This window comes from Chiloscyllium plagiosum, chromosome 4, assembly GCF_004010195.1.
Source record: "Chiloscyllium plagiosum isolate BGI_BamShark_2017 chromosome 4, ASM401019v2, whole genome shotgun sequence".
Lineage (NCBI taxonomy): Eukaryota > Metazoa > Chordata > Chondrichthyes > Orectolobiformes > Hemiscylliidae > Chiloscyllium > Chiloscyllium plagiosum.
In genome coordinates, this window is record NC_057713.1 from 102,431,416 (window position 1) to 102,449,737 (window position 18,322).

At 39.5% G+C, this 18,322-nt stretch overlaps 1 protein-coding gene across 5 annotated transcripts in view; it reads left to right on the forward strand.

Annotated features, from left to right (window-relative positions):
* The first annotated feature begins 961 nt into the window (after positions 1 to 961).
* The window catches only part of nt5c3a (5'-nucleotidase, cytosolic IIIA), a 28,800-nt gene continuing 11,439 nt past the window's right edge, over positions 962 to 18,322 (forward strand). Inside the window, exons 1-7 of one of the 5 annotated variants that reach the window (XM_043688782.1) lie at positions 3,141 to 3,207; positions 8,293 to 8,353; positions 8,465 to 8,570; positions 15,292 to 15,390; positions 16,855 to 16,924; positions 17,767 to 17,813; positions 17,896 to 17,981. In XM_043688782.1, coding sequence (XP_043544717.1) covers positions 8,469 to 8,570; positions 15,292 to 15,390; positions 16,855 to 16,924; positions 17,767 to 17,813; positions 17,896 to 17,981 — 404 coding nt within the window. In that variant the 5' untranslated portion in view covers positions 3,141 to 3,207; positions 8,293 to 8,353; positions 8,465 to 8,468. The other 4 variants (XM_043688780.1, XM_043688779.1, XM_043688777.1 and 1 more) reach the window with 4 other exon arrangements.

Here is an 18,322-nt window from a genome sequence, read left to right on the forward strand (position 1 = left end):
AGAATTCTCGACATGGAAGTCAGAGCAAGTAATTGGTGATTCAATTCACTGCTTTGCTGCAATGTTGGACACCTGACATCATCTCAGGGCATATTTCATTTGGCACCAGCCACACGCAACCCATATTCACAGAAATTGGAATCTGAAATGCCAGTTGCTGAGAACCATCATGGTTCATCTCCAATCCACTTACAGTATACTTCTGAACTTCAATACTATACTTCAGGATGCAATTGCATCTATCACTGTAATGTTGTAGCAAGGACACTTTTTAACTCAGAGATAGGTAACCAGCTCATAGGCTGGTCCAGACTGCATCTCCAGTCTCTTCACTTGCCCTCTTACCATGGGGCCAACCTGCATGCTCAAAATATTCCATGTCTTGCCTTTTTGAGCCTTGTCCTCCACCAGAGATAACAGGCGCACAGTACTGCCACATTGCCTTGCTGTTTAATGCAGACACAAAGCTAAAAACCCTTGCCATGTTTGTCAGTGTTCCTTAGTCAAGTCTTTGTCCTGGCAGAGTAAGGGCAGCTTCCAGTATCAGTGCAGGGACTTGAGACTCGGGGTAGTCAGAGTCAGGCTCCTCTCCAGATAAAACGTGAGGAACCAAATATTGGGCAGCTCACCATCCTACTTGACTCTTTCTGCCCTATTGTAGGCTGTTTTCTTCATGGAAGAGAGACAGAGTGACAGGTAATATGGGAGATGAAAATGGGTGGCAAGTTTTATTTTTGCTGCGGATGGGGAGGTGTCCTGAATGAGTAAGGAATGCACATGGCATGTCAGGTTAGGATGGAGAGAAAGAGATAAAATGTTGCAAGCAATCACTAAGATGGTAAAACATAATCTTTGGTTGAAAGTGGGTGCAGTTGCAGAGATAGAGTGAATGAGAGGTATTGGAGACAAATGATGGCATTTATACTTGCAGAATAGATAACTGACCTTCTTCCTGAATTCCTGTTACAATCCTTCAGATGGCTGAGACTGCACTGACCTATATGGCAACCTTGGACCAGGTTGGCATGGTCTGTCACAGCCTCCATTGCCAGTCCTGAGGAAGAGGATAGCCTGAGTTTCCAACCTCCAGGAACGCCTAACCCTTCAAAGTAGAGCAGCAATTGCACATGTGCTGTGCCTGAAAAATTGTTCGGAAACATGCAAATCAACTCTCGACTGATCGTGTTCGTCCAAGTATTCAACAGCCTTTTAGAGATGGCATCAGTGCCAAGGATACCCGTCCATTTTGGGATATTTTAGCAGAGGTGAGTTATTCTGGATATATCATGTGGCAAAATTGGGCTAGAATTGGGTGAGAGGGCTACTGTTAGGTAGGTAGTTGATGAGGCATGTTTAGTAAGATGTGGCAAGAGATCTTGGTCTTGCAGCAAGAAGACTCATCATCACCTTCGACATTTATTACTTTCAAGATTATGAGCAGTACGTACCATGTACAGAACACATTAAGGCAGACTGCTAGTTAACAAAATCTATTTAATCCCTTGCAAATATCTAATGAGATATTATACTGGGATTACTGTGCTGTAAAAATAAAATTTGTACATTTTGGTTTGTTGCAGTAACATTACTTGCAGCAGGAGAAAGTGAGGTCTGCAGATGCTGGAGATCAGAGATGGAAATGTGTTGCTGGAAAAGCGCAGCAGGTCAGGCAGCATCTAGGGAACAGGAGAACCGACGTTTCGGGCATTAGCCCTTCATTCCTGAAGAAGGGCTAATGCCCGAAACGTCGATTCTCCTGTTCCCTAGATGCTGCCTGACCTGCTGCGCTTTTCCAGCAACACATTTCCATTACTTGCAGCACACAAACTAACATCATAGTAAATCATTACTATTAACATTAATGACCCATGGTGCTAGATATTGGGTAATATTTATAAGGTGATGCCAACAATGGACATTATAATTTTACTTAGACCTTTATGATTAGTGAATTAATTAGTGAACTTTGAAAGGGTAAAAATACTGAGTATTGAGAAGATGGGGTGGCATTAAGCCCAGAAACAAGATTAGCTGTTTTGCCCAGTATTTCTTTAAACTTAAATATGCAGATGCTGGAGTTCTGAAACACACAAAAAAAAAATTACTGGAGAAACTCAGCAGGTCTAGTAGCATCTGTTCTGAAGGGTCATTCAAGTCAAATGGTTAACTTTGTTTTCTCTCCCTCAATGTTGCCAGCAATTTCTGTTTTTCACGTGTCCCATGATTTCCAAATCTGGGTGAGACACACATTCAATTGATTAGGACTGGGATGAATATATCTGAAGTGAAAATATTTGTAGGTCTACTAGAAAATATGTGGTACAACGTGAATTACTCTTCCCAAACAGCCATGGAAAGGTTAAATTTAATTAGAGATAAAAAAAACATGCAGACGCTGGAATCCACCAAGGCAGACAAGCAGGGGACTGGAAGAAGGGCTTATGCCCGAAACGTCGATTCTCCTGTTCCCTGGATGCTGCCTGACCTGCTGCGCTTTTCCAGCAACACATTTTCAGCACTGGAAGAACACAGGCAGATAGCATCAGGAGGTGGAGAAGTCAACGTTTCGGGTATAACCCTTCTTCAGAACTAGGGGTGGATGTAAGGGGAGCTGCAGGTAAAGGGGGTGGGGATAGGTGAACACAGGTAGAGGGTACGACCTGTTTGAAATTGGAGAATTCAATGAGTCCTCCAATTTCAAATAACCACGACTCGCATCCCACCCCCCTCGATCCCTCCTTCTTGCCACTAACCGGATTCACTCTTCCCATCGACAGGTCGTATCCTGTGTTCATCTATCCACATCTCCCCCTTCCCCACCCCACCCCTACCACCGCCTTTATCTGCAGCTCTCCCTAAACCCCACCCCCAGTACTGAAGGTAGATTACGTCCGAAACGTTAATTTCTTCATATTCTGATGCTGCCTGGCTTCCTATGTTCTTCCAGCTTCCTGCTTGTCCATAATGGAAAGGGCAAATGAACTATCACTTTTCTATAATTCTATATTAACGTTCTGCCCCAGAAAAGAGCCAAAATCATCGACCCGCCTGCTGGCTACCATCCAACTACGCATGCGTCGTGCCGGCTGCGACACAAGACGGAGTCCACGCAGGCGCAGTACAGGCCCGACCGACATGGGTTCTGGGCACGCGCAGTGCTGCCAATCCGAATGGCGGACGAGTCGCCGGTGGTCAACATTGAGCAAAGTGAGTTCCGCGCAGGCGCAGTGCTGGGTGTGGTTCCTGCTGACTAATGTGAGTGCTGATAGCCGGTAGGTTGTGTCTATCACTGATGGATCGAGTGGCGGTAGTGAAGTTTGGTGCGGTGGCTGGAGCTGGCATATGTGTGCTTTTTGGAGGCGCCGTTTTAGCGCAATATATCTTCACCTTGAAGAAAAAAGCGGGCCGCAAGACCAAGATCATCGAGATGGTGAGTATGTGGATTTAAGGCTGAGCGGGGTCCCCGGTACTTGTTATTTACCCAGCGCCTGCGTGAGGGCTCCGGCTACCGCCGCAGTCACAAAGTGCCGGGGTACCACCACCTCACAAAAGCCAACCCACACGTACCGGAGAAAAACAGCCACCTTTCCGGTACAGTAGAAGCCTCAGTAGGTGTGAGGCAGGTGAGATGCCGGCAGAGACGATCCCGTCACCAGGGAAAGGGGATGGCGGGAGCGCAGGGGAGGACGTCAAACGACCCCGGGGTTGGTAGGTGGAAGGCGACTCCCGCCGCGGGCGAGGTAGAAGTTAGAGACTGACATTGTGACCCCTGCCCCAAGGAGTTCTGGAGTTGTGTTCAGGTGACCACGTCCCCGGAAGGAAGGTGGGTCAGCTCTCCTGGCGATCACTAAACCGTATTGAACATGATTGTTTCTATCACATAGCAGACTTGCAAAACAAAATCAATGTGATAGATACACTTGAACTATCGTGATTAGGTCAGCTACCTAGATTGCTAGCATGCGATGCAGTTGTAGCAATAAACCCCAACTGTTTGTGCTAGTTCACGGGGACATGCCTCTGTGCCTTGTCCCTGGCTTAAGGAAGTAGTGTGTTTCAAGCTTCATGTAATCAGTTGTCCTTATGGTCTCTGCTTATCGTCATTTGTGGACTGTGACTCCTAACCGACTGGCCTACTCCACCTACAGTATTTTCTATGTTTCTATGCAGATCTGTGTTACAGTTCATTGCTAATGGAATATGCAAACAGACAATGCTAGTTGTGATACAGTTGTAGTGGAGATTAGCAAAGACATTTTTCAAAATAATCTTTTAAAGCATATTCCAGATTGTAAGAAGTTGCTTATGATGTTATAATTAACAGCATATGACATAGGTGGTTACAGATAATTCATATTCCTGAGAAAGTGGTACCTCAGTTTCTTAAAGATATTTGTGCATTCACTGTTGCTGTTGGAGCGCCTTTGTGATTGACACTTTCTGCTTAATTTGTGCATGGAAAGTTATTTTTGTTTTGGTCTCTGCCCCTCCTTTCATCTCAGGCTCAGGTCTGTGGCTCTGGCTGGGCAGAATATTTAGTGCCTGCCTTTAATACAATTTTGCTTTTATCGGTTTTTGTTTTGTATGCTAATGTGAACATTTTGAATATTTTAATAAGAAAACATTAGAAGCTATGTAAACTCAGGAAAGGGACAGAAAATAGTAGTGCTAATAGTGAAAGGAACTGTCACAATGTAATAGCATTGAACTTTACATTATGTGACAATATGAAATGCATATTGTGTAATTTAGAAATGCTACTTCGCAATTCAGTTCTGAAAAACTACTTCAGGAAATTTGCAATAGTTTTACAGAAAATTGCATTCAAAATTCTGCTCCATATAAAAGTACTTCCACAATGTTGTTGAGCTGAGAGTTTCAGGATTTTGACTTAGCAATGATAAAGGAATAGTGATGTGCATTTTGAGTTCAATTAATGTGTAATTATCTTGGTAATTAATCAGAGACACTAATCAATTTACCTTTTACCTAATCAAGACCATGTCTTGAGATGTGAAAAAAGAGCTGAAAACATTACGAAATGCTCTAAGGTGCTTTATTAGAACTTGTTTATCACAAGATACTTACAGGTGAGGCACATCATTTGAATTAATATTGGAATCAGAACTATTAGAATACAGAAGGTCATTCAGCCCATCTCGTCTGCACTGGGCCTCCAAATATGTAGTTCATTTTGCGTGATTCTCCAGCCTTCTCCCCAAAATAGTGCACATTTTCTTTCCAGCTAACAGTCTAATTCCCTTTTGAATGTTTCAACTGCACCCACCTTGTTGTAGTCTCTGGCTTATGTTCCAGACATTAATCACTTGCTGCATGAAGACGTTTTTCCTCGTGTTACTTTTGTTTCTTTTACAATTTACTTTAAATCTGTGCTGTTTTGTTCTCGGTCCACTTCTGAAGGGAAACAGCTTTACCTAATATATTCTGCCCAGGCACTTCCAATTATTTTAAATAGTTCTATCAAATCACCTCTTTGTTGCCTTTTCTCCTTCTCCCAGTCTTAACTTGTCTAATCTATATTTGTGACTACTGTTACATGTCCCAGGACCTGTCCTGCTGAAAGTTTCATACAGTGCAGAAAATATTCTTGGAGCAGAACTGGATGTGCCACTACAGTCTTGTACAGGTTAAGCATAACCTCTATGCTCCTGCATACTATCCCAGTTAATAAAGCCCAGGATATAGTTATTTTCTATTAACTGTACTCTCAACTTGTCATTCCAGTTGAAATGACTTGTGCACATTTGCATTCAGGTCCACATTAAACATTAAATGCCACCAGTATGTCCATTCACCAACTGTTTGTGTAATGGCCTGCATCATCATCTTTGATAAAGGCAGATGCAAATTATTTACTTAATACCTCAAATATGGCCTCTGTCTCCATGCAAAATACCCTTTATGGACATATGAATTGGTCTCCTCCTTTTATGACTCTAACTGTTTATGAACCTATGGAAAATTTTGGTATTTCCTTTTATGTTAGCTGCTAGTCTGTTTTCGTACTCCTTTGCTTCTAACTTCTTTCTTCGCCTCCCCTTGAATCTTCTGTTTTTTTTCTGGTTCTTGATTGTATTTTTTGAGACATTTATCATTAGCAGACTTTTTATACTTTATCTTAATTTGGTCATCCAGAGAGCTCTGACTTTGCTTACCTTGTCTTTCTCTATTGAGAGAATATATCTTGACTCTGCCAGATTACCTTATCTTTGAAAGTAGCCTATTGTTCAGCTGCTGTTTCTCCTGCTAGTCTTTAGCTCCAATTGATGCAACCCAGATCCTTTTTTATCCGGCTGAAATTGGCTTATCCCCAGTAAATTTTTCTTAGACTGTTTTTCTTTTCCATAGTGAGTCTAAACCTTATGATACAATCATTTCTGTGCCTGAAGCAGTTTTCTATGATCGTGACACATTTGGTCCATCACATGACCAAGAACCAGGCCTATCAGCACCTCTTTTCTTATTGGACTGTAAATATACTGCTGTAGAACATTTTTCTGAACACACTCTGATTCCCTTTTAAATTATTACAATCCCAGTCTGTATTTGGGTAACTAAAGTCTCTCATTATAACTACTCTATGATTTTTACCTTTCTAATTATTTGGCAATTTTTTTCTATCAATCCTTCCTCTTCGTTTATGGCCAGTAGATAATATCTAGCAATGTAATTGCACACTTTTTTTTTGTTCCTTAGCACTAACCAAATAAATTGTCATTGAATATGCATGATCGCATGTGTTATAGAATGTTGCAGCACGGAGATACAAGATGAAAATTAAGTCTACATCTTGGGGAACTATTCCAATAACAGTCAACTATGGAAAGTGTTAGAATGCTGGAAAACAATCGGATTGCAAAACCAGCCAAAAGCAAAGAATGCTCAATGCCTAAAATAGGCAGGATTTGCAGACTAACAGGTGATGCAAAGATCAAAAATTAAAACCCATCAACAGTATCTATGTTCTAAGTGCAACATTTAACTTGATTATTTAAAGTATGAATCATCTCTCAAAAAAAGTCTTCAATCAGATTACTTTAGTCGACTGTTCAACTATGATTCCTCATGAGAGTCCTGTTTCTTGAGGACTGGAATGTACTGGGTAGTCAGTATTACCACCCTTATACAGTCTTTGCTGAACAGATGGTAACCAAGAATATTTAGTACCTAGTTCAAAGAAGGTATGGCACAGTAATGAAATACATAAACTGCAGCTTGAAGCAAAGTCATTTTTTAAACACTTTTTAAGTGTTATTGCTATATAGACTTTTGAAAGATGATTCATACTTTAAAATGCTGTATTTAGAACATGGATTTTGTCGATGAGTTTTAGTTTTTGACCTTTGCATCACCTGTTAGTCTGCAAATTCTGCCTATTTTGGACATTGAGTATTCTTTGCGTATAATAGGTTTTGCAATTTGCTTGTTTTCCAGTATGCTAACAAATCATCTTTCTTAGTTAACTGTTGGAGTAGCTCCCCAAGATATTGACTGTTAATTTTCACCTAGTGTCTAAATGCTCCATTGTTGATCTGTTTCATAACAAGTGCGATTATCACCAAAAAAACTGGATTGAATTACTAACTATGCTTTTTAAAGGTTTCAGTTTATTCCATTTCTTTTCCACTTTTTTCATAAATATGGAAACTTAAGAAACCATAAAACCCAACAATAAAATTTGTCATTGGAATTTTTAAGCTGGACTTTGAAACATTTATGTTCTCTACCTTAAGCATTGATGTAAAAGTTTGGATCTGTATGATTAATTATTTTATGATATTTACTTAGCTTTTATGATTGAAAGCAAAATGAGTTTAAGTACCAAGTAAACAGGATGGGGGGAAAAAGCTGAACACAAAATTGTGAATATTTTGGGTTTTTTCCAACTATAAAAGTATAGCTTGAGTGCTGGAAACAGATATAGAGCAACAAAGCAAACTGATTATGCTTAAAATGCAGCTAGTGATATTGCATTGATTTTACAAAATACAGTTTCCTTAAACTTGAGCTGTTTATATCTGTCCAGTTTATGGGATGCTCCATATTCAGAAAAATGTGTTTTGGATTTGTCTATCTCAATTAATTGAGCTATTTGCAGCTTAAAATATCAAGTTTGTTTCAGACACCAAGATGTTAAACTGAAATCCTTACTGACGTTTTCACACTCCCTTCTATTTGTGGTATCATGGCAAGTGATTGGTTCTGCTATTTTGGGCTGTGTTTATATAAAGGCTTTGATAATCAACAAAATCTTTCCTATCACTTCTGCAGATTGCAGCAAGGACAGCCTGATAGAAACCTGTGCTCAACTTGTGTTGTAAACTACTTGCAGGTAAAGCATTTGCAGTATAAGTGCTTTTGCAAGCAATTCACATTTCTGCAATTTGAGCTTAGACCTGAAAGGTTTTTAAGGAAGTAATTTAATTGGTTATTTCTCTGTTAGTTTTATGCAAGTACTGTGGCTCTGGATGTTGTTGGGCATCGCTGTCGTGGCTTCAGGACTGAGTCAAGGGTTAATGAGGAGAAAATGTGCTGCAGTGCACACACAGGTATCTACTGAACAAAATAAAATCCATTTTCACCTAGTAGGTTGCCAGTTTTTGTGCACTAATTGCTTAATTAGTTTTTCAGAACATTGAGAACATGGTACAAAATCAGTTTTCAAAATAGTGTGTATATTACCTTTTTTGGATGCTTTCTTATCCAGGGGAGGCAAGCCTTATAATTACCAAAGCCACTGAATAGTGTAGAGGTTGCAAAAGATTGCCATATTGAACGTGGATCGGCTTACTGCCCTTGGCTTTCCACCAAGGGCAGTCAATGGACACACAGTTGCTGGTGTTAGAGGAATATTTTCTGGAAATTTCAGCTGGAAAAATTGCAGCAAGTCTCTCTTTCTCAAGTGCTATATTTATATGCAAAGATGGTTTGATCCATTGGTTAACTAGTTTAGTTAATCATCAGATCTTTGTAATGATGCATTTTCCTAAAGTATTTATGCTGCATATTTCTTTAAAGTTTATACTCTGGTTCTAAAACCTGCTGTTACACTTATGAACCGAGGCAAACAACGTTACTCGAGTGTCCAACTATATGAAAGCTGCTTTCAAAGGACTGACAATCCGGTAGGAACTTGTATAAATGGCAGCAGTTTGCAAACATTCAATGCTGGAGTGTAGGGTTACTGGAGTGGGAATTACTGTCAGCCTGAAATAGATACACTTATAGAATGTGTTTCTTTGATGTTACAAACACACTGGTATATTTTATTCAAAAAAGCAGCATTTGGGAGAAATGAAGCATACAGTATATTTAAATATTGTATACAATCCTGTTCTTTGCAAGACAATATATCTGCAGATCTGTGTCAAAGAACAAAAACAATTTACAGCCCAGGAACAGGCTCTTTGGCCCTCCAAGCCTGAGCCAATCCAAATCCACTGTCTAAACCTATCGCCCAATTCCTATGGATCTGTATCCCTCTGCTCCCCAGCCACTCATGCATATGTCCAGACACACCTTAAAAGAATCTATCTTGCCTGCCTGTACTACCTCTGCTGGAAATGCATTCCAGACGCTAGCACCCTCTCTGTAAAGTACTTTCCACTTGTATCCCCCTTAAACCTTTTACCTCTCACCTTGAACACGTGACCTCTCGTTATTGAATCTCTCACCCTGGGGAAAAAGCTTATCTCTATCCACTTTGTCGATATCCTTTGTGATTTTGTAGACCTCAATCAGGTTCCCCACTCAATTCCTTTTTTACTAATGAAAACAGTCCTAGCACCTTCCATACCAGGCAACATCCTCACAAACCTTCTCTGCACCCTCTCCAAAGCATCCACATCCTTTTGGTAATGTGGCAACCAGAACTGTACACTGTATTCCAAATGCAGCCGAACCAAAGTCTTGTACAATTTTAACATGACCTACCAGCTCTTATATTCAATACCCTGTCTGATGAAGGCAAGTATACCATATGCCATACCGTCTTGACCGCTCTATCCACCTGTGCAGCCACCTTGAGGGTACAATGGACCTGAACTCCCAGATCTCTCTGCTCATCAACGTTTCTCAAGGCTGTACCTTTTTTCAGTATAGTTGAGGCTAGAATTAGACTTCCCAAAATGCATCACCTCACATTTGCCTGGATTGAACTCCATCTGCCACTTCTCCGCCCAACTCTCCAGTCTATCTATATTCTCCTGTATTCTTTGACAGTCCCCTATGCTTTCTGCTACTCCACCAATCTTCGTGTCATCTGCAAACTTACTGATCAGACCAACAGTGCCCTCTTACAGGTAAATTATTATATCACAAACAACAGTGGCTCCAGCACTGATCCCTGTGGAACACCACTGGTCACCTTTCTCCATTTCGAGAACTCCCTTCAACTATTACTCTCTGTCTCCTGTTGCTCAACCAGTTCTTTATCCACCTTGCTAGAACACCCTGCACACCATGTGACTTTACTTTCTCCATTAGTTTACCATGGGGAACCTTATCAAACACCTTAAAGTCCATGTATATGACATCTACAGCCCTTCCTTCATCTCGGTCGCTTCCTCAAAGAACTCTATGTTGGTAAGACACAATCTCCCCCTCACAAAACCATGTTGCTTATCACTGATAACCCAAGTCTTTTCCAAATATAAATTGACTTCATCCCTCAGTACCTTCTCCAGCAACCTTCCCACCACTGACGTCAGGCTCACTGGTCTGTAGTTACCTACAATATCCCTACTATCCTTCTTGTACAGGGGGGCAACATTAACAACCTTCCAGAGTTGAGTGTGTTGCTGGAAAAGCACAGCAGGTCAGGCAACATCCAAGAAGCAGGAAAATAGACATTTCGGGCTGGAGCCCTGCTCCTTGGATGCTGCCTGACCTGCTGTGCTTTTCCAGCAACATACTCTCAACTCTGATCTCCAGCATTTGCAGACCTCATTGTCTCCTTAGCAACCCTCCAGTCCTCCAGCACTTCACCTGTTTTTAAGGATGCTACAGCTATTTCCTCTCTCGTTTCCCTCAGCAACCTGGGATAGGTCCCATCAGGTCCACCTTTAATATCCTTTAGCCTACCCAGTACATCTTTCCTTCTTGTGTCAACGTGATCCAGAGTAAACAAACTTCTATCTCTAATCTCAACATTCATCATGTCCCTCTCCTCAATGAACACTGATTCAAAGGAATCATTGAGAATCTCACCCATTTTCTCAGGTTTGACACACAACCTTCCTTCCTTATCCTTTAGTAGACCAACCCTTTCTCTAGTTACCCTCTTCTTACATATGAAGAAAAGGCCTTGGGATTCTCCTTAATTCTGCTGGCTAGTTATTTCATGACCCCCTTTAGCCCACTTGATTCCTTGTTTAAAGTTGGTCCTACTCTCCCGATATTCCTGCAAGCCTCATTCTGTTCTGAGCTGCCTGGACCTTGTGTCCTAAGCACTGATTTGAGGACTGCATCTGTATCCTCTAATTACATTACAGAGGAGCTTAGGTTTGATCTGGTGGGTGAATGGAGACTCTTCATCAGAGTATGGTGCCAGCTGGCAACGATACAACTCTATTCCTGCTGTGTTTTTGAGTTGATTGATCCTCTGAACTTTTCAGTTCTGCTTGTCTTAAATTTGGAACCTAATTATTGTATTTTCCATTGCCCTCATGTTATCACTTCTCTCTCAATTCCTGTGCCTTTACTACTCACAGAGCCAGAGTCATACAGCGTGAAAACAGACGCTGTAGTCCAACCAGTCGATGCTGACCATAGTCCCAAACTAAACTAGTTCTACCTGCTTGCACTTGGCCCATATCTCTTCTTCACTTAATTAACCAAATGTATTTTAAACATTGTAACTGTACCCACATCCACTACTTCCTCTGGAAGTCCATTCTATACCTGAACACTCTGTGCTTTAACAAAAAAATTGCCCCTCATGCCTTTTTAAAATCTTTCTGCTCTCACCTTAAAAATATGAGTCGTGTTTCTGGAAAAGCACAGCAGGTCAGGCAGCATCTGAGGAGCAGGAGAATCAATGTTTCGGGCCAGAGCCCATCAGGAATTCCTGATGAAAGGCTCCAGCCCGAAATGTTGATTCTCCTGCTCCTCGGATGCTGCCTAACCTGCCGGGCTTTTCCAGCAACACACTTCCGACTCTCATCTCCAGCATCTGCAGACTTCCCTTTCTCCTACTTTTCCCTTAAAAATTTGACCCTAGTGTTGAAATCCCTTACTCTAGGAAAATACACCTGCCACTTAACTTAGCTATACCCCTCATGATTTTATAAACATCTATTTGGCTCCCTTTTTTTATTGTTTCTATTATTTGGTAGGTAATTTGTTTAATGTTTGATTTCTCTGTCACTCCTTTTTTCTTTTCTGAACGGCACAACTCTGAATTACCCACTGTCTGCTTTCTCTGCAGATTTTGATGGACAGTTGTTTGTCTTATTTTGTTTTTGTTTCCTTTTTGGTTTTGAAAATAATATCTACATGGATAAATTTCCACGTGTGACTTGTTTATACTGAATTGTTGAGTTATTGTTAATAACTTGATTTGTGATATGAACTATACAGTGGATGAAACATAGTCCTGAAGTCAGTGGTACCTAACTACCATCTAGTAAATTGTTTTGTAATGTTGCGAGAATACTGATGTGGCATGCACAGTAGGTAGCAGTGTTCCAAAAAGCAGTAAGATAAGTGTGCCAGTTGAGGCTTTTTTAAGAGACCATGGAGAACTTGCTGTCTTTCAAATAATGCTGTGAAATGTCAGCATATTGAACACTTAAAAATAGTCTTAGTTTATCATCTTAAAAGAAGGATGGTGGTTCAATAGAGCACTGGAGTGTCAACCTAGACTGTGTGCTGAAGCCCTAAATTGGGGATTCGACTATTATCAACCAACTCAGAAAAGATGGTACTAACTGAAGCAAGCTTTTATCACAGCATCTGGTGACGGAAACGTGAACACACTTGGGAACTCAGAACAGATATCCTGAACTTTATGCAAACATACTATGGTGGGATATGTCACCTGCGTGTGTGACCTGATGAATGTCAAAAAGTGTCAGGTGGGCTTAAGTTAGGACCTATAATTTATTTGCCTTGAAGTATGAGGTTGGGAGGAGATTGATGGATAATATGACTAATTTCCTCAACCCTGTCTTCTATGATCAGCTTGTACTGTTTGTAAATACAGTACAAACTACTGTTATCTTAAGTGGCTTATAAGTGGTAAAGTTTCCTTGAGATGAATGATATTGCATCATTTGACTTTGTTAGTTGGAACTTAGTTTTTAAAAAAAACTAACAATAATTTATGGACTAGAATCGATTTCAAACGTGATCACTGGTCTGTTTGAATGCTAATCTGGATTTATAGCATAATTAATTTCAAACAAAATATACACGTCTCTAATAGTTTACCAAATTTTGGTATTAAATCAAGTCAGCTATGACTGTGTTTACTGATGAGTAGAGATTTATTTTGACAATAATATAAAATGGTATGGTGAAGTGTCACATCGAGTTGCATACCTGAACTATGTTCATTCCACTTTGCTACAACTTCATTGATAAAATAGATTACAAAATGGACACTTTGGGGAGGCAATGGCTTAATGGGTATTATCACTGAACTGTTAATCCAGAGACCCAGATAAAGTTCTGGGGACCCAGGTTCAAATCCCACTACAGTATATGGTAGAATTTGAATTAATTTTTTTAAAATCTGGAATTAAGAGTCTGACGAGGACTGTTGATCCATTTATTAATTGTTGGGAAAGACACATCTGGTTCACTAATGTCCTTTTTTTAAAGGAAGGAAACTGCCAACCTTACCTGGTCTGACCTACATGTGACTCCAGACCTACAGCAATGTGGTTTACTCTGGGCAATTAGGAGTGGGCAATAAATGCTCCTAGCCAATGACTCCCTCGTCCTGTGAATGATTATTTAAAAACCTGAAATGTATGATCAGTGGTTTGTTTACATTTAGTATATACAAGTAACAAAACTAAGTAATATTTTTTGTCATGTTCCATCAAATAAGTTTTTTGAGGAAGTAACCAAAAAGATTGACAGTGCAGTAGATGCTTATTTGGATTTTAGTAAAGCCTTTGATACATTTCCGCATGGTAGACTAATCAATAAAGTTAGATCACATGGGATTCAGGGTGAACTTGCTGACTGGATACATAATGGGCTTAATGGCACAAGACAGACTATTACTGGAGGGTTGCTGTTTGGACTGGAGGCGTTTAACCAGTAGTGTTCCACAGGGATTGGTTCTGGGTCCTCCTTTTGTCATTTATATAAACGATTTGTATGAGAATAATGAAGCCATGGTTAGTAAGTTTGTGGGTGACACAAAAATTGGTGGCATAGTAGACAGTGAAGAAGGTTTTCTAAGATGACAAAGGGATCATGATCAAATGGGGTCAATGGGCTGAAAAATAGCAGATGGAGTTCAACCTAAATAAATACGCAATATTGCATTTTGGTACGACAAATAAGAGTAGGGCTTATTTAATTAATGGCAGGGCCTTGGGTAGTGTTATAGAACAGAGGGATCCAAGGGTGCAGGTACATAATTCTTATAGACAGAATGATTAAGTAGGCGTTTGGCACAATTGCTCAGTCCTTTGAGTATAGAAGTTGGGAAGTCATGTTCAGATTGTACAGGGCATTGGTGCAGCTTCTTCTGGAATACGATGTCCAGTTCTGGTCACCCAATTATAGGAAGGATAGTATTAAGCTGGAGAAGGTTCCGAAGAAATTTACCAGGATATTGCCCGGTATGGAAGCTAAACTGATAAATAAAGGCTGGGTCTTTTTTCACTGGAGCATAGGAAGTTGAGGGTCAACCTAAAAGAAGTTTATAAAATAATGAGATATATAGATGGATGTTAATGGTGGTTGTCTTTTCCCTAGGATGGGATTTTCAAGACTCGGGGCCACATTTTTAAGGTGAGGGGGGAGAGAGTTTTAAAAAGACATGAAACCAACTTTTTTACGTGTGGAGTGAACTTCCTGAGGAAGTGGTGGTTGCAGGTACAATTACAACATTTAAAAGAGATATGGATAGATACATGAATAAGAGGTTTGGAGAGATATGGGTCAGGTGCAGGCAGGTGGGACTAGTTTAGTTTGAGATTATGTTCAGCATGGACTGTTTTGGACCAAGGGGTCGGTTTCCATGTTGTATAACTTTTTGAATCTATAGGTGCTCGCAGTATTCATTATAAATATCCCTCCATTTCACAGATGCCAGAATTCCAGAAAAAAAATATCTACATTAAGGACCCTGAAAGAGTAGAACAAATAATATGTGGTCTTATCAAAGGAGGAGCTTCCAAACTTCAGGTAAGTAGCATCTGTAATGGTGGGTGATATTGAGGGAATCTGGGGAAAATAGCTGCAGAGTTCAACGTCCCTTCTAAACTCGAAATTTGAGAGCAGTTTCTTTTTCTGATTTATCTGGATGGGTATATGAATAGGGAAGGTTTGGAGGGATATAGGCTGGGTGCTAGCAGGTGGGACTAGATTGGGTTAGGATATCTGGTCGGCATGGACAAGTTGGATCGAAGGGTCTGTTTCCGTAGTCCAGTAAAGGGCAGGCTTTTTATAAACAACCAGCAGCAGAGCACTTCAGAGAACAGATTGGAATCACTGGAGTATGTTCTTGGGACTTTGGTGGGGAGAAACAGTTTTTGCTGTCAGAATGCTTGCTAATCAAAGATTAGATTTAAGACAATTGCTTAAGTAGCTGGGGGTGAAATGAGAATATACTTATCCGTTAAATAATCTGGACTGCACTGTCTGAAAGGTCAGTGGAAGCAGATATAGTAGTAACTTTGAAATAGAATTAGAAATAATTGAAAAGAAATTTAGAGGGAAACAGGAAAACAATCTTGCAAATACACATTCAACTGAAGTTTCTGCATTTTGACTGAGAAGCACTTCAATAAAAAATTAGCTTAATGTTGTTACAGACACGTGTTTAATAAAATGAATTATTGTATCAAAGATCACAAATACAATGTTTCTCAATGTAAGGCATTTTGTAGAATGTTATAGTGCATTTAGTTTCATAACTTTTGATATATTACAGCACATAAACCTGCACGGACGTATTCCTTTTTCTTAGTGTCATCGGTTTAAATGGAAACCAGGTACAAATTGAATAATGAACCATGCATTCTGCATATTCTGGAGTTCTGATTCACAACTTAGCCATCAGTATGGCAAAAAAGACTTAAAAGCAGCCTATTCTATTGTCACAAATGATAGATTAAAGTACAAGTCGTTCTGTTATAGCGGATGTTTCGTTAACATGAATTTGCTATAACACGGTTGACGAATTGGGGACACTGTTTCTAAAGCAGTTTCTAAAGTTTTAAAATGTGCACTAGTTATAAAGCAATTTGTTTAAATGCTATTACATAATTTTCTTACAAGATAGGATTCTAGGAGAACAGAACTACAGCATTCTAGCAGAACTGACTGTAGTGAAGAAATATAAACACAAGTGAAGTGAAGTGTCTGGATTCAAGTGATAGTGGTACCGTGGGAATTGTGTTGTGTGAATACCTTGATGTGGTACTTTATTACAGCGCCTATATTTCAAAAGGTACTTAACCAGCTGTAAGGCACTTAGACATGGTGATATCACAAAATACTTTACAAATGATTTACACCAACTGGAAAAGTAACTTACTGATTGTGATAACAACTTATTTTTAATGCTTAATAACTGTCTTTTAATGTATGTAATTTATCACCAGTTTTTCAATATTAATTGTGCTGTATGCTCTTGATGTTTGGCAGATAATCACAGATTTTGATATGACACTGAGCAAGTTCTTCCACAATGGGAAAAGGTGTCCAACCTGTCACAGTAGGTACTCTGATATAATACAGAATTCTGTGGCCATTTGAATTGACACCTTCACATTGCTGGGAAGCAGAAGACATATGCCAACAAAGATCAAACCTATCTCCTGAATGCTGAGCATTTACTAAAATGTGTCCTTAATTTCCTGTCACATTTTCAAAATGGCTTTACTAATATCATTGTCTTATTGGAACTTCTGTTTCTGAGGAGATGGTTAACCCAGTGTGGAGTCAACCAATAAGATCATAAGCAGCTCTATTTTTACTGATGAATAGCTCCTAATTTGCTAGTGTTTCATGACATGCATTGGAGTTTCTCAGGTTTACCAACAGTCTAAACACATTAGGCTTCTAGTTCTTCCATCCTCTGTTCAAATGTTCTGTGTATACAATCTATGGTGGATTTTTTTCCCATTTAATGTGTAGATCATTTCCTTTTTGATGAGATGTTGCCATTAATGTGTCATCTTGTAACTGTGTCTCACTGTGACATTGGCCAGTGTCACATCGGAATTTTTATTTTTCACTCTGCATTTGCAAACTGCAGTGGTCCTGCTGTTGCATTGCCAAGAACAGCAAGCTGAACACAAGTTTTTACAAGACCCCTTGGTTTGAGTGATGCAGGCTACTGATTTGTATGTTACCTCACAGCAATATTGGTTGCCTGTTATCATTCATGGTAACTAACTTTCTTAATCACCTATGCAAGATCGAACATTACAAAACAAACATTAACTCTATACAGCTAGATTACATAACTACTTTATAGCTACTTAATAACTCTAAATAACTCTACAATATATTTGATTTTTGGTTAAACGTTAATTTTTATTCCTTTTTTAACAGATATTATTGACAACTGTAAGTTAATCTCAGAGGACTGTAGGAAAAAGGTATTTGTTTCACCAATTACAACAACAAAAAATTCTTGCATGTCACACTTTCAGTTTTCATTTGTATATTTTTTCCTTGCAGTTGCTCCAAATTAGGAATAAATACTATCCAATTGAGGTTGATCCTACTCTTAGTGCTGATGACAAGTACCCTCTCATGGTTGAATGGTAAGTCCTTAGCTTTCAAAAAATGGTAAACCTGAAAAAAATGGTTGTTTTCTAATTACAGTTAAATGATTTTGGCTGAAGAATGGTTCCAAGTGTGAACAGAAACTGACTTTATCTAATAGTAATAAAATAATATTACGGTTATATCCAAAAAGTTGCATTTTTTGTTATTTAATCTTGGAATTTGGACAATGTTGCGAACAACACATTTATAACCACTATCGTGAGAGTTGCTTCTCATGATTAATGGCATTAGACTACTTTGCTCTTTTCACCTGGTGGTGAATGACAAGCTTGTTCATATCAGATAATTTGGAGTCAGGCTAAGGTTTTGTCACAAA